The sequence below is a fragment of the Lepidochelys kempii genome, chromosome 15 (genome assembly GCF_965140265.1).
Source record: "Lepidochelys kempii isolate rLepKem1 chromosome 15, rLepKem1.hap2, whole genome shotgun sequence".
Classification (NCBI taxonomy): domain Eukaryota; kingdom Metazoa; phylum Chordata; order Testudines; family Cheloniidae; genus Lepidochelys; species Lepidochelys kempii.
Genome location: NC_133270.1, coordinates 25,612,490 through 25,631,790, shown reverse-complemented (window position 1 = coordinate 25,631,790; position 19,301 = coordinate 25,612,490). Strand labels below are relative to the sequence as shown.

Sequence of the window (19,301 nt, the reverse complement as noted above, 5' to 3'; positions counted from 1 at the left end):
TCAGGAACAGCTCCAAACCTGCAGTATCGCTATTGGGAGCTGCAGTGTGTTTGACCAGATATTTTTAAGGGAAATGCCATTAGCTGCTTATGTCAAAGTGATGGGAACAAACTGGATCAAACTGCTTAAGAGGATGCCCCTGTGTTTAGCAACTAGTCTCTGCTGTTCTTTTCTCCTGTGTTTTCCCTGTGTGTGAGCAGCTGTGGGTTAGAGAAGGCTGGTTAGTACTGAATCGCTGGGGTGGAGTTCTTGGGTGTAACTAACACTGGGAATGTTCTCGCCTCTGCCAGAGAAAGCCAGCGCCACGGAAATGCGCTATGCCAAGCTGAAAGAGAAACACAGCGAGCTCATCAACACGCATGCAGAGCTGCTGCGAAAGGTGAGGGCTGGTTAGTGTGGCTACAGGCTGGCTGGGGCTTTAGCGGAACCAGAGGGTGTCACAGAAATCAGCTTGTATATTTTTCTCTCCCTGTTCCACTCCCCTGCTGCCACTGCCTTCTAACCCTGGCCTCTTTTCTATCCGTCCCTGCAGTCTCGGCACTGTTAATTCAAGAGTCCCTTCCTGCCATCTGCAGCCTTTCTATGTCTCTCCATGACCCCCTTTATCTTTGCCTAGGCCTGTCAATTTCTTTCTTTCTGTTACCCGCAGTATTTTGGGATATGTACTTTGTATGCAAAGTGCTGTCCAAAATACAGCTCCTGCCAGGGCTCATTGGCCTGACTAAAGAGGCGAAGGATCAAATGAGGAATTTGGAATTTGAATCGACTGGATTGAATGAGCCATGAAACGCTTTCAACCCTAGCAGTGGTGCTTGGATGTTCCACATCCCCACCCCTCACACACACGCCCCCCTGATATACTGAAACAACTCTCCAATCCTCCTCTCTTGTGCTCAGAATGCAGATACTGCTAAGCAACTGACAGTCACCCAGCAGAGCCAGGAAGAAGTGGCTCGTGTCAAAGAGCAGCTGGCGTTTCAGATGGAGCAGGTGAAGCGGGAGTCGGAGATGAAGGTATGTCTGCTGCTGCCCAAAGCTCCGCCTTGCTTTTGACCAAAATAGCCTCGAGGGCTGGCCTGGTTCCTGCAGGAATGCGTGTGCACGTGTTCGTACCTGAAAAAATGGTGCATAGAGCCGTGTTGCTCCTGCACACGCAGGTGTCTTCGCTGGTTTGGCAGCCACAAAATAAGAGGCTGCTTTGAGATCAAGTGATCATCTCTGGCCTGATTTCTCTGAGGTGCTGAGCACCTGCAGCACCAAGGCAGCCTTCCCTGAACATTGAGGTCAGTGGAAGCTGGGAGCGCTCAGCATCTCTGAAAAATCAGCCCTTGGCATTTGTGTTTTCCAGCACAGCTGCCTGAACGAATGGGACTGAAATTCTCCAAGCAGAGAGCAGTCCCCCGACTAGCCCATTGCGTGTGTGATCGAGACACAGTCTAGTACTCTTCCTTGTGTCCAGTACATAGCCTGCCCTCTGCCTTCAAGGGCAATTAGTGATTCAAACCCTTCCTAACGACCAGATTGTCGCTGCCCAGATTCCTCGGCAGTCAGGTGGTTTATAGGCACATTTCACCCACATCTCCTCCAGATTCATTGTCTGTCTGTCCATGAAATCTCCAGGGTGGGTCGACATTTTCAGACGTGACTAAAGATTATGGGAGCCTGGTATTCAGAATGTGCCGAGCACCCGCCTGCTGAAAATTGGGCCCTTTAAGGTGTCTCAAATAAAATCCCTAGTCACTTCTGGAAAATGTAAGCTCCTTTTTCTTTAAGCAGTTAGGCTGCCCTGCCCTGCCTTGCCTGTGGCCCCCTGGGTTGCAGAGCTGTAGAAAGCCATTGTGTAAATGGGCATAGAAGTAAAACTGGAGAGCTATCCTGATGCCTTCTCTGATTCCCATCTGTCTGTCTGTCTGCAAATGTAGCTTGAAGACCAGACCTTGCAGATGGAGCAGCTGAAGAGAGAACTGGAAGCCAAGAAAGAAGAGCTGACCCAGATTCAGAGTTCACTCAGCAATTCCAAGCAGGTACATGGCACAGATGGTACGAGCGCACCCACGAAGGGGATTGCTTTTTCGAGGTGCTAAGCAGTGGGCCAGGGCTGCTTAGCAGCTCTGGAAATTGGACTCCAGGCAGAATCCTGCCTGTAAGAGAGTTCCCGGTGATGCATTTCAACTGTGGGGGACTTTCTGGCATCCCTGTGACTTGCTGGAGAAGGAAATGAAGGATGCCCTGCCCCTGTGTGTTTGTGTAGATGGCCACACAATATGTTGGCAGACTTCCTGCTTTTCTTAGGCAGCATTTCAGACACACAGGGCGCCAGGCAACTGCTCCCACTCAGATCCTAGAGATCTCCTCTCCCACTCCCCACGCTCATTAAAACCAGGTTCTCTGAGTGCGCAATCCACCAGGTGGCAACCTGAATATACTGCAGAGACTGTGCAGGCTGTAGATGGACCTCAGCTTGGAGAACTGGAGTTATAAGGAACATGGGATAAACCCCGAGAGCGTCACCCTGGTGCCAACCCCTCTATTGCGAATAAAGGGGCTGGAATGGCATAAAGGGGCCCTGAAAGATCCCTCTCTCTCCAGGGGCGGGGTTCCACAGCACAGGTCCTGTGTAAGACAGCCGTACAGCTGCCTCGTGAGCCCCCCTTTGCAAGTCTCAGCAGAGAGGGCGTGGTTGGGGTACAGCAAGGAGCACTGCAGAGATTCCGGGCAGAGCTGTGGCTCATGAGGCAGCCCTGGGAGTCTGCTGTAACTTAGACAGACCGCCCGGCACCACCCCAAGCTACCGCGGAGGCCAGTCCAGCCCTGGAGCAGCCCAGGGTTCGGAGGTCACAGAGCCGGCTTAAAGCCACTGTAGGCCCACTCGCCCAGGGCTGGGAGTCCTGTGCTGCGCCTCTGAGATAAGCAGCACAGAATCTCACCCCAGATGCTGCATGGGGATGGGCTGTCTCAGGGGATTCATCATGGGCTGTAAATCTTTCATGTCTAGGGCACTGACTCCAGTGGCTGTGGCTGGCTGACCAACGGCTTGTGTGTAAATGAATTCGGTGGGTCCCAGGCCCGTTCCCACTTGGTGCATGTCCTCTTTGCAGAAGCCACCACTGGACTAGGTGCTAACTAGTTGAGAGGCCAAGGCCATGGTGATCTCATGCCACTCCCTGTGCTGGTCTCTCCAGGAGAACAGTCTGAGGGAAGCTTGCCCTGCTGCTGGATAACGGGAGGGGTCTCTGTGTCTGGGGCTGTCCCTCATCACTTTCTAAGAGCACTGAATTCCTTCCCAGATCTTTAGAAAGCCAAGAATCCCCCATGGCTGGCTGTCATGGGGGTTAGTTGGTACCTGGTGCATAGTGGAGCAGGCAGAGATTTATGCTGAGGGCTTGGATTGTGTGAGAGCAGTTTTGAGACCCTGGATCTTCCTGCTTTGTTTTCAGGCTGGCTCCGAGCTCCACTCCCAAGTGGAAGCCCTGCATGCTGAGAAGGACTCGCTGAGGAAGTCGGTGAGCGAGAAGGAGTGTGAGCTGCTGTCCATAAAGGGCCTGATTCAGGAGAAGGAGCTGCTGTTGAACCAGGAGGCAGAGAGGAGTGCTAAAGAAATCAGGGAGCTGCAGGGGAAACTCATGGAAAAGGTACTGGGGAGAAATGGTTAGGATCTCAGGGCAGAAGCCCCTTTCCCGAGCATCCCTCGGAACCTGCTGAGGCCCCAAGTGATGCGCAGGCAGAGAAAAGAGCCAGGCAGGAGGCTTAGCCAGTGTGGAATGAATTTACCTAACGCCAAAGAAACCACCTTTTTGGCCAGACTGCGAAGGTCACGTGGCTGGCATGGTGAACCCCTTACAACCTGAATGGTCACTCACAGTGACTCAGCTTCTCTCATGGGCAGATCTCCAGGTGATTTGCAGCCAGCAATAAACCAAGCCCCTCCACATCTCTGCCCTTCTGGGAGGGAGTATTGCCCAGTGGTCAGAGCAGTGAGCTGAGAATCTCTTCTTGACTCTGCCATTAATCTGGGCTTTGTATGATCTTGCAGCGAAAGGCCTCCTCAGTATCCCCAAGATTCACTCTGGCCTCGTGCTGGATAACCCCCTGGCTTGCCGAAGCCCGTTTCTCATTCCCTCTCCTGGACTGGAGTGTAGTGTGGCTGCGTGGTGAAGGCTGGCCTTGTGAGTGAGGCACAGGAGTGGGAGAGAAGAGGGGCTCCAGCCTGAGCCGAACGTCTACGCTGCAATTAAACAGCCCTGTAGCCTGAATCCTGTGAGCCCGAGTCAGCTGGCACGGGCCAGCCACGGGTTTTTAATTGCAGTGTAGACATACCCTAGATTCTCTTTTGGCTCTGCTAGAGACTCCCTATGTGGCTTTGGGCAAGTCACTTTACCTCTTCTCAGTTTCCCCATCTGTGAAATGGAGGTTATACTTCCCACCAGCCTCTGGAGCAATGTCTGTAGAGCCCACTGAGACCCTGGGAGGAAGGGCACTGCTGAGGGGAAATGATTATTGCAGAGGTGAAGAAAGCAGTTCCTGCAACTGCAGGCTGGGAGAGACTCTGAGACCCTACAGCATGTGTAATGTCTTTTGTTTACAACCTACAGAAAAACCAGGAGCAGAGCCTCCAGCAGAAGCTTCTGGATGACCAGTTCGGTATGCTCCAGGGGACGGTGAAGGAGTCAGAGAACATCATCCAAGATGCCATTGCCAAGCTAGATGACCCCTTGCACGTCCAATGCACCAGCTCTCCAGGTAGGGAGCTGTTCGGCTGATGGCTGTTGGCAGCCAGGGAAAGCCGAGCTTTGCAGATGAGAGCTGGCTCTGTGCCTTCTCCCTGGCAGTGGGTGACACTGCCCCATAAGCCTCCCTGACACCGTCTTCTTGGCTAAATATTGAGCCTGAGGGGTTCTGGGCTCCTTGGCTTTCCCTGAGGTGGATTATCTGCAACACAGAATTTTCCTCCTTTCGTGAGTCAGACCCTAATACTGCTTGAACCACCCTTTGGCTTAGTCAACTGGACACCTGATGCTGGAGTGCGAGGAGAGGGAAGATCCCCTCAGGCAGGGATAGGTAATGCTGATCCCACCCTCCGCCCCCATCTGGCCAGCCAAGCCTCGGCAGAACGTTTGTTAGATCCACTTTCCATGCTAATGTCTGTGCCCTTCTGGGTGCCCAGGCTTAGATGCCAGGCTCAGATGCAGGTCTGGAAATGGCTCTTGGTGCCGAATAGCTGCAGGGCCTTCCGAACCAGGGGTCTCAGGTCAGCAGCAGCTCGGTCACAGCTGAAGGAGTGTTGGGCTTCAGTAAAAAGGAGGCATCTCAAAATCACTGTAGCACTCAAAAGGGTTTGTGGCAAAATAAAGGCTCAGCCCCCGATTGGATTGCGACTCCTTGCTCAGTATGCGGAGGTATGATCTTACTAATGCAGTCAGGGTGGGACAGTGTGGCCCGTAAAGCCAGGAACAGGTTAATTCTCCTGATGTGGGGCCTAGCTGCAACATCCAGACCCTCCAAAGCATTGGACTGTTCAGGCAGGTACGTGGCCTAGTTCAGGCCCATGTCCCATGTAACCCCTTCCTCACCTTCACTTGACCCTTGGTGTCTTTGCAGATTACCTCATCAGCCAGGCGCAGGCAGCCCTGGAGTCCGTGAACTCCTTGGTGAATGGGCACGCGCAGTATATGACCAACATGACAGGTAAAGGTGCCTGGGTGCTGTGTGCCCAGATCGAAAGCTGGCACCGAGGCCAGTCCCGCGGGAGGGCGCGTCTGAGATGGGCAGACAAGGAAGTTTGGGCGTGGTCACTGCGATTTGGTCCAGACTTGAACAATTCCGTGTGCTTAATGTGTTTGTGAAATCCGTGAGGTGTAAATAAATCACACGGCAACGGGACACGTTCAGTACCCTACGTTCAATACCCTGTAACTTTGCCCCAGTGCTGAGAGGCTGGGCTCCCGCCGGGAAGCAGCAATAGTCATGCAGGGAGGAGGTGGGGATTTGGGCAGTGAGAGCGCTGGAAACTTCCTGGTTGTGGATGGGTTGGGGAGCATGGGGTGTGCTAGCCCTGGGCTGTCATTTCTATGGAGAGTGCCTGCAAGCCCAGAGCTCTGACGGGCACATTTTAATACATGCACGTGAATTAACTAATGAGGCTCTTCTTGTGTTCAGGGTATTCAAGTCCCAACCTCTCTATCTGGGAGCTAAGGATTATTGTTCCCAGGTGGGGGAACGCTGAGACTTGGAGGGATTAAGGCCAAAATAGTTCAGCCTCCTAAATCCATATTTAGGCTCCCACGGGTGGAATTTCCAAAGGGAGCCAAGTGACTTAAGTGCAGACGTCCCTTTGGCCTCAACATCAGGCTCCTGTTTGTGCAAAGGTTGTCCAGGGTGATTTTACTCAGGGTCGCCCAGTGAGTCAATGTTGGGGCTCGGACTAGGGTACAGGAGTCCCTGGCTCCCTGGCCTGTGCGTGGACAGCTCTGTGCTTGCCAGGCGGTTACTGATTCACCGTGTGTCCCAGCTCTGAGCATTGGTGCTTCAGACACTAGCCTTCGCTCTCTGCTCTGGGGGTCGCTGACAAACGTTTAGTATAGGGGAGGAAAAGAGTGAGCCAATGGCCACCAAGCAGGCAACTTCCCGCCTAGAATGGTCCCCGAAACGTTTCTGTGGTGCAGGGACCTTTGTGTGAGAGCATCGGTGTCCAGTGCTCACCCTGTGGCCTGTCTCTCTTTGTTTCGATAGATGCCACTGGGTTGGTAGCAGCCCTGGCCCAGTTTGCTCACTTGACCGCTGACACCATCGTGAATGGCAGTGCCACGTCCCACATGGCACCCACTGACCATGCTGACAGTGAGTAATTAACCCAAAGCCTGCTTTAGGCGCTTTCAAAAATCCTGGTGCAGTGAGGACTGGCATCAGCCAGGCAGCCCTGCGTCCTGTCCACTCCCAGGGCAGCCATGGTGTAGCCCGGGCCAGTGCAGGATCCCCCACACTACCCTGCTGAGGTGCCTCCAACCTGATGTGAGAGATCGCCCTGGTGGGAGCAGGGGACTTTGGTCTCAATGGTCCAGTCAGGCCTTGGTCTCTCTGCCAGCATGGTGCCCTTTAGTGCCAAAGGTGCTGGTAACCTGTGTGATGCAGACACTGGACTGAGACCCAACCAGCTAATACATCTAATGCCTTGTAGTGACTAGTTCATGGGCTCTCCCCTGCTCTCAAACATGCCCACATTCCAGCTCCATGTAATCAGCAGATGCCAGAGGTTGGTGCAGGTTTGAAAACAACCCGCCCTCCATTTGCCTAGTGCATTGGGCCTCTGGGAGCCTCCCAACCCACATGGAATGTGGGAGGGTGGCAGGACCCACTGTTGCTGTCGGCGCCTGGCTGATGGAAAGAGGACATGCACGTGCAGCCGGTACTTTCTCGTGCCGCTGCAGCCTTAGCCCCGCGAGGGGCGCATCTGATGATGAGCAGGAAGGTTCATGTCTGCTGGAGGGGTTTTGAGTGACTCGCTGCGTGTTGGTTAGGGCTGGGGAGGGCAGATCTGACTCAGGGCCTCTCTCCGGTTACTAAATGTGGTGCAGGCTTCAGCAGGTCTTCCTTTCTGTTGTCTGGACATGCACTAATTGAACGTTACGGGCAATCTTCCTTCTTTGCCAGGAATGAATGCAAAGCCGTCCCTGAAGCAGGCTCTCCTTTATTTTTTATGACACTAGCACCTTGCTGTATCAGCTAAGATCAGGGCTGCACTGTGCAAACACGTAGTGAGAGAGTCCCTGCCCCAGAGAGCTTCCATGTGAACTAGAGAAGATGGACAAAGGGTGGGCAGGGACACAGACCCGGAGAGACAATGTGACTTGCCGAAGGGCATGCAATGAGTTAATGCCACAGCCACCCATGTCTCCCAAGCGCCAGTCCAGTGCTCTGGCCACTAGACCACGCTGCCTCCCTATTTCTTGCCTCGTCTTGTTTGTTCACCTGACTCTCTCCTATGGCTGGGGGTCTTTCCTGTTGTTTAATTTCTCTCCTCAACTGTAATACGTGGCACCAAGATCACACTCTTCAAAGCATTTTACAAACATTGCTCAATCCACCCAATGTGTCTGAGGCCGATGCCACAGACAGAGTCTGTGTGTCAATGCCAGGGTTGGAACTCAGGGGCTCCTGGCCCCCAGTCCTGTGCTTGGTCCACTAGACCATACCCCCCTCGCACAAAGGAAACAAACTGCCTGCATTTTTTTTAATCCGTTGCTGTAACTGAGATTCTTTCTCCTGTCAGAATTAACTGAAACCTGCAGGGACTGTGGGCATCGGAGTCTGGAGTATCTGAACGAGCTGAAGGATAAGCAGTTGCTGAGACAGGCAAACCCGGACGATGTGAGGAGAACTCTACAGGGCATCCTTCAACTGGGCCAGGTAGGGAGCGATTCTTGGAAGTGGGGCTACTCTCGTGGAGGAGCACTTCATCTTAGACACACATCATTGTCTTGGGACAAATCCACCCTTGGTGTAACTCCATCCTCTCCCGAGAAGCCACACCAGGAATGGATTTAACCCACTGGGGCTGAGACATGCAAGTAAGAGGATGCTCAGATGATTCAGATGCAAACGAAATACAGTGTCTGCAAGTGGCGCCCCCTGGCTTCCTCTGTCATCGGTGACGTGCATGGCAGAGCCTGGTGGTTTCCTGCTTTCTAGTTATAGCGGCAAAGTTAAGCCTTTGCTCTGCAAGGATGTGGCTTCTGCTGGCTAGAGATGAATGCAGATTAGTGCTTAGCAGCAAGGAGCTTAACACCTTTCACTTTTTTCTCTTGCTGGAAAGTCTGTCGGATCCTTCCAGCTTGTTATACCCGAGGCTGGGGACTGGGTTGGGTTTTAGACATGGCATTTTTACCTTCTTCAGAAATGACTATTCCAGGTCCCAGAACATCTCCCTCCTTGAGTCTCGTCCTGATGGGCGTTTGCTCTTGGTACCACCAGCAGGCCCCCAAAGGACCCCACCATTGTGTCTTAGACTGGTAGGCAATGATGCATTCGCTGTGGTGAGTGCTAGCATGAGGGACTTGCTCCGCTTCCATCCGTGGCTGCCCCTCCCTCCTCACTGTTCTACACCATAAATCCAGAGCTGTGATGTATTCCAGCCTCCCTTAGTCCGTCACCTCTTTCCTCTGCTCTGTATTTAAACCCCCCTCTAATTTCTTTTTCTTGCAATCACGGGGCAGGAGTTCTGTGTTTGTATTTGGTAACATTTTAAAATCTAAGTGTGTATTGAATTCTCATTCAGCATTCCAAGCCCCCGCTGGAAAAAGGAAACCTTCTTTTGGAATTGGTTTCATGTCTTATTCTTTATGATCTTGTCTAGATATTAATGTGGAGCAAATGCCTATTTTTTCTTTTTAGATTAAAAGAACAAACCCCAAATGAACGTAATATTGGTGAAGGCATCACTGAGAGCCTGGAGCCTTCACACATTAATTCTATTTGTATTTTTGTAGCACCCACCCTCCTTATGTAGGAGCAGGCTCCACTGTGCTGGGGGCTGTACAAGCGCAGATTGGGGGACAATCCTGAATCTCTCTCTCCCGTGCATTTGAGTTCTGCAGGAACCTGATCAAAGTCCAATATCTCAATTTTTGTATTTGGTGTTTTTTTTTAACTCCCCGTGTGCTTTGTTTTAATTCTAGGAGCCATTTATAGAGGTTGAAATAACATGATCTTAGGTAGCATTTCAGTGGAAATACCCTTAGACCAGATCAAGTTATTTTAGCCCAGTAAGTGGCTCCCTGAAACTGTGGAAAAACTTGCAAAGCCACATACACCCTCCTGCCCCCAAATCCCCACTAGCATTATACATTAATATGCTGCTAACTTATAGAACAATGAGCTGTTCTGCCTTCTGTGTACTCTGGAAAGCTATTGCAGCACTCCTGCTGGCTGAGAATGGCACCATTGTGAAGTGTAGTTCTGTCCCTGTTTTCGGAGTGTTTTCTTTAAATAGAAAACCAAACTTCCTTTATGACCCTTTGAATCTCTGTGAGCTTCCTCTGATATATTTACTGCAAGAATCTAGTTCATCTGGATCATTCCCAGCTCTTCATCTTTGTGGAGAGTTTTGTTCTTGAGGTTTTGCTCTTTCCAGGCCAAAGAGAGATTCTTGCTAGTTGTTTGTTTGAAATCTTTAGGAAAGTTTTTATCCTGGCACCTGATTTCACACTGGCTTGTCGCTTTCTTCCCTTTGCCAGGAGTTAAGACCTAAAAGCTTAGACATCAAGCAGGAAGAGCTGGGTGATATGGTTGATAAGGAAATGTCCTTCACCTCAGCAGCGATTGAAGATGCTGTCAGAAGAATAGAGGTGAGATGAAGACTGTGGACTCTGTGTCTAGCAGAGAAAAAATTGCAAATCTGTGTGACAGACTTCTGGCCTGAGTCCCAGTAAAGCTGAGTGTCTGTCAAGGCCCCCGAGGCAGACAGGGATCCAGAATTCTCAGACCTGACCACGTCAGTTCGTTTGGCAGGATCTCATGAAGGGAAACCCTCTTCCTTTATTTTTCCTACCACAGCCAATCAGGTGGCAGTTTTTAACCACCTCTTCCTGTCTTCTCAACAGGAAATGATGAATCAGGCCAGAAATAAAAGCTCTGGTGTTAAACTGGAAGTGAACGAGAGGTGAGTAAAAAGCATCAACTAAGGGAGAGTCAGCACTTGTGGAATCTGGAGCTTCTGTTTTTGAGGGGAAGAGCTATTAATGAGGACATAGCTCTCTTTAAATGAAGCCATCTGTGTAGTGGTGTCTCTATTGACAAGCCTGCCTTTCATGTGCCTAGTAGAATCACCACTTATTGTACAACAGCAATGTTGGATTCTTAGTTCAAGCAAAACGTTACCTCACGCAGAGTATATAAGATGCTGGGCTCAAATGTGTTTTACTGCAAAACTACACGTACTGTACATCGCTGCATCTGTTTTGAAGCTGTTTTCTGGGGTCCCTCAAACCGGGTTCCCCTTGATCCGGTTTCATTTCCATTTTATTTTAATCACCCGGAAGATGTTCCCTGAATCAAACTTGCTAAATATTTTCTCCTTGTTTCCGACAGAATTTTGAACTCCTGCACTGATCTGATGAAGGTCGGTACTTCTGATATTAAACCTATGTTAAAATTCCTGGAAATATGTGGTGTAACTTAAAATGGATGGCTGAGCAATTGCTCTTTATAAAATCCTTGTAAAACAATTGTCTGCTTTGATTTGTTTCAGGCAATTAGGCTTCTCGTAATAACATCTACCAACTTGCAGAAGGAGATTGTCGAAAGTGGAAGGGTAAGGCTCACTTTGGGACCATACAGAAACTCCTCTTTGTGGGTTGACATGAAATACTGGAGGAATTTTTTTCAAAAATTGCTCGACTTGTGCAAACATTAACCTAACGTCACAGTTTCTAAAGCAGACTGTACACCGTGAAATGTGGGGTGTTTATTGAAAAAGGCATCCATAACTTGTGCTTTTAGGAGATGTTTGCTCTCATCTTAACAAGCCTGGTCAAGGTACAGAGGATGGCAATGACTCAATCCGGTCTATTTTAAACAGAAGTCAAAATTTTCAATCCTGGGGGGGCTAGAATTATAGATTTAGATATTTAAGTGAATGTGACCTGATTTGTCAGAGATGTGGAGCGCCTGCAGCTCCCATTGACTTTGGGCACAGCACTTCTGCAAACTGGGCCACTTCTGGGTAGGTGCCTGGATATGGATTTAGGAGCCTCACAGGGTTGGGAAAATTTCACCTGCATGTTCTATGGTTTTGGTCGCATACGTTTGTTTGACCACGGTGCCCTGGGGCATGCTGTGTATGGTGTATTCAGGGGAGCTGAAACTTTGAAGAACAATTTGAAAATGTGACCTCTATTTTGATATGTTGATCGCTTATTTAGAAACTGGTGCAAAGTGTGTCCTATTAAATGCAACCTAACATTTTTGTGACAACAGGGGGCAGCAACAACACAAGAATTTTATGCCAAGAACTCCCGTTGGACAGAAGGCTTGATCTCTGCTTCCAAAGCTGTGGGATGGGGAGCCACGCAGCTTGTGTAGGTATCTGCAGTGCCTGTCGGTTTTAAATAGTCACCGATTGGAAATGGTTCTCATGCACTGCACAGGAAGTTACTCTCAGTAGGTGCTGCACTGTGGGTGTACAGAACCTCTGTATATGCTGTAACCTGTAATCAGTGTGAGCTCTGGTTTCCTAGCAACTGAATTTAGAGCTGACCAAATCGACTGTATGCCCTAGGAGCCCAGTTCTCTGTACCCAAGCCCCTCAATCAGTTGAACAGCTAGTGTTGTCTCCCTGTCTGCTGCCCCACCTGCCTCTGGTCACTGACCCCTAATAATACAGATGTTTTGTCCCATGGGGAAGGATTTTTGCTTCCTTTTGTTAGCAAATATTGAATACATTTTGGGTGTTACCACAATCAAAACAGTAGTAATAATGTAGGACTCAGTCCTGCCAGGAGCTGACCTCCATTCTGATTGGCGTAAATGGTAGGATTGAATCTGTGGGAGAATATTCCACAGCCTAATACATTTCACAGCAAGGAAGTTTCGTTTTCTGATAGCCTGAATCCAGGACCACTCTAATCATCCCCTTCCTCCTTGGTTTTTACACCCTTCAAGTACTTCTAGACTCTGGGGTTTTAGCATGTTTCCTCTATACATGAGCCCTTTCAAAGAAAAGCTTTGCAAGCAATTATTTAAAGCCACATGCAGAGTTCTAAGGATAAATAGCTTTGCACTTCCCTACTTTAAATTTATGTCAGGCTTCTCTAATCAGACTTCACTGTTGGTCTATATTCTAGGGAATCTGCAGACAGAGTGGTCCTGCATATGGGCAAATATGAAGAACTGATTGTCTGCTCCCGTGAGATTGCAGCCAGCACAGCCCAGTTGGTGGCTGCATCCAAGGTAAACTTTTGAACAGAAAGAGGTGTAAAGCTGTGACAAGTGTCTCTCTCCTCTGTTGTTCTGGTGGGGACACCTCTAGGTGTCAGTGTGGTGGGGGGATCTGCCTCCCCTTCAGAATCAGTGCAGGCTAAGCAAAACTCTCTCTTGGAGAGGAATTATTACTTTTCAATTTAACCATGGGTTTTTTTAAGAGAGATGTTGAATCCTTCATCTCCAGAAGCGCTGGCCTCTGAAAAGAAGATACAAAACCTTCTTGCCTCTCCTTGTGAGCTGACTCTGTAGCAAGATTTCTGATACCAACACAAAACCCCAGAATAAATAACTGTAGACATCTGTGTTGGAGATTATATATATTCCATTTTCTGCCACCTTTCCAATATATATGGACAAAAGAGGTTTTTAAAGATTAAAAATGATTGCTAGGTCGATAGATATTGGGTCCTTTTATCTGCCTTGCAACATTAGTTGATTAAAACTAAAAGTATGTTAAAAGCTTATTTTATTTTTCACCACTGATGCTTTGTTAGTTCACTTATTTTGGTCACATTGGACAATGAAAATAAACTAGTCAGTTTCACGTTTGCTTCTAGTCCATTTAATCTTCAGGTTCTTATGGACTAGCAGCATGCTGCTGCAGTAATGTTTAGATTTAAAAAATTTAAAAAACATTTCTAATAACCTTTTAAAAACAAAACCTAGAGGTTGGGCCTAACCTGCTTGATGCCGTGTCTCTTAAAAATAACGAGATTCTTTCAAATAAAAGCAAATGATATCTTGCCCCATTTCTGGAGTTTAGCTGTGTCTCATTTAGCTCTGAGTAGAATCTAAAGAGTTCAGCTTTCCATTCACACAAACATTTGGAAGTGTTTCAGAGTAACAGCCGTGTTAGTCTGTATTCACAAAAAGAAAAGGAGTACTTGTGGCACCTTAGAGACTAACCAATTTATTAGAGCATAAGCTTTCGTGAGCTACAGCTCACTTCCTCAGATGCATATCGTGGAAACTGTGTTTACATATATACAAAAGACTGGCCTCTCTTTGCATTTCCTTTGTAGCTAAGTAACTCTGAAAGCACCTGGTTGATCTTTGCAGGTGAAAGCCGATAAGAACAGCAGGAACCTGGTCGAGCTCCAGGAGTGCTCACGCAATGTAAATGAAATGGCTGCCAATGTTGTGGCTTCCACTAAGTCCGGACAAGAGCAGATTGAAGACAAAGGTGAGGTGTAAACAGAGCCTTGTCTATTTCTGCACTGAAACCCCCATGACTCTCACACTGAACTTTAAGCTCTCCAAGTGTCAGTATATGTGCATTTCAAATGAGCAGATAATTTATATGCTTTCTGCTAAGCACGCATACAGGGTTTTTGGGAGGAGACTAGAGTCATAGAATCATAGAATATCAGGGTTGGAAGGGACCTCAGGAGGTCATCTAGTCCAACCCCCTGCTCAAAGCAGGACCGATCCCTGACTAAATCATAGACATGGAGTGATAGATCAGTGTTAAGTGCTTTGGGATTCCCACATTCTGAGGTTTTGGGCTTTTGGCCTGCAGCGTCCTATGCCTCTCTTTGGGCTCTGGGAAGCACAGTCAGTCATTTTTACCACACATCTACACCACTGCTCTTATTACAGCCTCCACAGGGCCATCTTAGGGACTTTGTCTAGGCACCAACCGTTCAGGCCTGCCTGAACTACAGACGGTGAATTACAGGACCAAATTGCAATGCAGCCAGGATGAGATGAGTGTCGTTATCCTGCAGTCTCACGCCAACTACCAGCTGCTCTTGTTTCTTACAACTTTTCAGCGATTGACTGTTAAAAGTAATTTTTAATAGTTTAGCATTCATTTAATGTGAAATATTCCATAATGGAGACACAATATAGGAAGGGATTTCTAATAACTTCCACAGGGACTAAGAGAAAATTAGCTGTTACAGGATCAGACTTTTCAGTCTTTTCCCATAAATATTTGGGTCCCTGTTTATAAGGTTTCCAGGGAAGTAGTGTGACAACGGCCATCCTCGCTGACACACCAGGGATCGAACAAGGGAACTCCAAAGCTAAAAGAGGTTGATCTAGCTAGAGTCATCATGGCTCTGCACCTGGGGTGGAGACATACTTGCATCACCGGTGGATTGGGCACAGAGAGAGGGTCAGTAACACACTCACCAGTGGGTTACACTAGCACTTTCCACACCTATTTGAAGTGAGTGTGTGTGTGAAAGATTGTGTGTGTCCAGCTGGCTCTGTTCTGTATTGTTGTTGGGACATGATCCTTGTAAGCTACAAGATAAATCCCCCTCTCTCTCCCTCTCCCCCCACAAGATACTATGGACTTCTCTGGCATGTCGCTAATCAAACTGAAGAAGGAAGAAATGGAGACACAGGTATGGCACCCCTTGCTGAGAATAGGCAAACAGGGCTGGGTTCATTTTACCATCTAGCAAACGGAGTACTCCCAGCCATCCTCTCAGAACTAGTCTCTGAGAATCTCTGGTATGGATTTAAGCAGACACTATTCTGTTTTGTTGCTGAGACTGGATACACAACATAAATGACCTTGTCCAGTTGTTGCCAAAGAGTTCAGTCTCCTAGAATAGGAGTATATGGCAGACTGTATTAGCCAAGATTGAATTTCGATGGGATACTGAAGCTGCCTAAAATTCAGCTTGTGGTTCAACAGCAGAAATGTCTTAGTCACATCCCCTCCTAAAGCTAACCTCAATGTATGGTGATCCTGGTGCAGAATGGCTGCCACGTTCTACCCCAGACATGGCTGCATTTCTGGGGTAGGAGATCCCTATGATACTGTTAAGTACTTTAGGCCCCATTACAGCCCTGGAAAAGAACATAGCCATGATCGAGAGCTTCATAAACCATAATGTGATGGGAGAACAGTCCCCGTCTATGACTAGAGGGATCATAGTGGTGTGCACCCAGCATATTGAGGTTAGAGAGTAAAGGGCTTCTTGTTATGCAGGTGAAGGTGCTAGAACTAGAGAAGAAGCTGGAGAATGAGCGAATTCGTCTTGGCGAGCTGAGGAAGAAGCATTACGCTTTGGCTGGGGTGTACGAAGACCCAGATGAGGGGGAGGGGAAACCAGCTATGGCTCCAAAACAGAGCATCTTGAAGAAGCCACCACTGGCTCAGAAACCTGCCTACGCCCTAAAACAGGACTGTGAGGTATTCTCTCTGATCCATTCCCCTTCAGCAGTGCTAACTAAACACCCCTGGTGGTTGCTGTGTCTTAATTATCCTTGTTTGATGGGGAAACCGAGGCACAGCGCAGTGAAGCAACAGGCTTGGGACTACACAGCGAGTCAGTGGCAGAACTGGAATTAGAACACGGGAATTGCAGTTCCCAGGGCTGAGCCCAGTCCAACCCCATGTCTGCTACATGCAGTCTGTTTTCAGCATGAATAGTCCCCAATACACTTCAATCAATAAACTGGGGGGATTTATACAAATGAAGGCCAGGGGGTGTCTGGTCACAGTCCTCCCACCCAGCCACGAATTCTTAAGCGGGGCGGGGGGGGGGGAGAGGAATGGAGGAGCAGTGCACCTGTCCTCTGGGGGCTAGGTAGGTCCCTGCCCCAAACAACCTACAGTCAAGTTCCAGACAAAGGGCAGGGAGTTCCCCTTGTGATGATGGTTACTGTGGTTCAGAGAATGGGGCAGGAGGGCACTTTGACAGCTTTCACCACTGCTTTGTTGAAAGGACCCAGCTGTGGCGGTTGCTGTTCGCGCTGGTGATGATGCTGCCTTTTACCAACGGAACTGATTAACGTTTTTTTTCCACATTGCATTTTTAGCTGGAGCAGCAGCAGGACGGCATTTTTCAGGCCCACCTCGTAAATTTCTAGGGGGCTACAGAAGTTGATTCAGCACAAAAAGGAAGAGGAGGAGTGGGCTGCTGCAGTCGCCTTCCAGCCACAGTACACTTCGTCTCGGTGGAGAGGGCTAGGATTCCTGCCCCTCCTATTCCTGCTGGGCTCGGACTGTGCAGGCGCGTACCATGATGTAGACATTCCAACGCTGTTATATCTGTGTTTAACAGATCCTAACTGGATTAACATGAGAATTGCCTTCAAGCTGGCACACCTGTGTTGTTCGGCTGGTTCTCCCGCTGGCCATGTGTGAAGAACACCATGACTTTACACTTCCTTCCTAGCACCAGACCAGTTGGGTTACTACAGCAACGCTAACGGTGCCATGTGGCACATCGGTTCTACGGAAAGAGATTGGAGCAGCTCATTGATTGACTTTTTATTTATCAGCAATAGGAATCTTACGTAAATGTAGGTGTGTCTCAGTACTGTCGTGCACAAACGTTAAGGAACTGTGAAACATTTTTAAAGTAGGAAGTTGATCTTTTCTTGCAGCCATTTGAGTTAAACAATAGGGCAGGCTGAGAAAGGGTAACTGATGTCTCTCCATGGGTAAGTACTCAAAGGAAGAGGCATAATTTAGTTTTAAACTGTCAATGTTTAGATGTCTGTAAAGGAACAGGGCTCATACATGGGAAAACTAGTTAATATATATGATGGCAATAAGGGTGCAAACTTTTTTCTTATTAATGGATCAACGTCAGGGGAATAGTTTCACTGTGTTTATAGTTAAGATAATTAAACAATCTTGGTGTACAATAACCATGTAATAATTATTGCTAAAACGTCTACAGCAATAAGAAATTTTGGGGAGATATTAATTAATTTAGAGAGAGACTTGGTTTAAATACTATAAAATTCCTTCTCCTGAGTCACTAGTAACATTTAAATTTGAGAACACTATTTAAATAATGTCTTTTTTCCCCTTTCTTGCTGTTTTTGGACAATAGTCACTTTCATTGTAGATCTCTTAAGTCCAGTCAGTTTCAGGTCCTAGGTCTCCCCTGCTGCACTGGTGGGAATGTTTTAGACCTAACACAGTCTCTCTCTGTCACTAGGAAGTGTAGTATATAGGAATATGTGACTGCTCTTCAGTACAGAATGCTTAGGGAACTGGCTCCAACTCCCCATCCTGTTTATTCTCTACTGCAGGGGGGGCAGGGCATTGGGCACACTGCCACATCAGGCTTTCAAACGGGAAGTGGGGTTGTCTTCAGACATTGTTTGATCAGCAGCCTTTTTTCCCCCTACACCAGTGATTTTGTACTTAGCCTCCTCCACTGCTGAGAGCATGGCACAGGCTATATACTGCAGGGGGAGCCAATAGGCAAACCACCAACCAAATCTGAACTGCCAGACACTTTTGAACAGACCTTGAAATCTTATTTCCTTGTTATGGTTATTGCAGTGTGAAAAAATGTGTCTCTGGAGTCTGACTATACTTCGACAAAAAATAATGGACTCCCCCTGCTGTATGTTAGAATGAATTGTCTGACGCTCAGAGCTTAAATTCAGCTGGAGCAGAGCAGCTCCTGTAAATATTTTCAGACCCAGCACCTCCCCCAGGGCTCCAGGCAATACTCTGTGAGAATTTAAGCCCTGCTCACTGTGCAAAGAGCCCTGTACTCAGCATTTCAAATGTGGATGCACAAGGTTAATTTATGCAGCAATACACCCCAGATTGAAAATGGTGGCTGATGTGTCTTCTGAAACCACATTTTGCTTCCGGGGTAGTGATTTTTGTCACTTCAGGATTTCAAATAAGAAATCTGGTACCTTTATTTTCTGACTGCTCAGAACCAAGATTTCTGTTAATTGAAGTGAATCCAGGTGACAACATAGCCTGTCACTGCACCCCTCCCCAGTTAATTGAAGGTATTTCCATGTAGACAACCACATCACAAATCACTTCTAAAACTAATACTGACAGGTAGTCTACAGCAGTTGCTTGCAATCAACTTTTCAGTGTGAAGACAAGACTACATGATGGATAACTGAAGACTTGTAACTGTTTTTATACTGAAATCTGTTTGTTATATTTTAGTAGCAGGAAAGCTTGGTTTTGTATTCTTTTGTAAATCTCAAACAAGCAATAAAATGTGTTCATGGGTCTAATAGCTTTATTATAGATTGTAGCCGGTAAGGGGAGACAATTTAACAAACAGGCAGGTTCTGCTAATGAGTCAAATTAATGCAGACAATAGCTAAGGTAAGGTTTTTTATGATTAAGGAAGTGTTCTTGAATGCCAAATTTTTGTTCACACTTTTCCCCACACTGTTCAATTTTTTTTAGCATTGGAAATGGAAATTGGCCTTTCTTAATAGTTGTATGCAGTGCTGTTGTAGCCATTTTGGTCCCGGGATATCAGAGCTTTGTGTAAGCTCAAAAGCTTCTCTCTCACCTACAGGACTTGGTCCAATAAAAGATTTTACCTCACCCACCTTGTCTCATAGCAGATTAGTAGCAGGGC

General features: G+C 47.9%; 1 protein-coding gene across 1 annotated transcript in view; it reads left to right on the top strand.

The window, feature by feature from the left end:
- HIP1R (huntingtin interacting protein 1 related) overlaps nt 1–19,257 on the top strand; it is a 58,601-nt gene extending 39,344 nt beyond the window's left edge. Inside the window, exons 15-32 of the mRNA XM_073313582.1 lie at nt 291–379; nt 898–1,014; nt 1,923–2,024; nt 3,438–3,632; nt 4,593–4,740; nt 5,599–5,685; nt 6,730–6,837; nt 8,267–8,403; nt 10,230–10,340; nt 10,596–10,654; nt 11,083–11,113; nt 11,243–11,305; nt 11,971–12,071; nt 12,837–12,942; nt 14,035–14,158; nt 15,268–15,329; nt 15,923–16,126; nt 16,756–19,257. Coding sequence (XP_073169683.1) covers nt 291–379; nt 898–1,014; nt 1,923–2,024; nt 3,438–3,632; nt 4,593–4,740; nt 5,599–5,685; nt 6,730–6,837; nt 8,267–8,403; nt 10,230–10,340; nt 10,596–10,654; nt 11,083–11,113; nt 11,243–11,305; nt 11,971–12,071; nt 12,837–12,942; nt 14,035–14,158; nt 15,268–15,329; nt 15,923–16,126; nt 16,756–16,806 — 1,895 coding nt within the window. The 3' untranslated portion in view covers nt 16,807–19,257. The remainder of the gene's footprint in view (nt 1–290; nt 380–897; nt 1,015–1,922; nt 2,025–3,437; nt 3,633–4,592; nt 4,741–5,598; nt 5,686–6,729; nt 6,838–8,266; nt 8,404–10,229; nt 10,341–10,595; nt 10,655–11,082; nt 11,114–11,242; nt 11,306–11,970; nt 12,072–12,836; nt 12,943–14,034; nt 14,159–15,267; nt 15,330–15,922; nt 16,127–16,755) is intronic.
- Nucleotides 19,258–19,301: the final 44 nt, after the last annotated feature.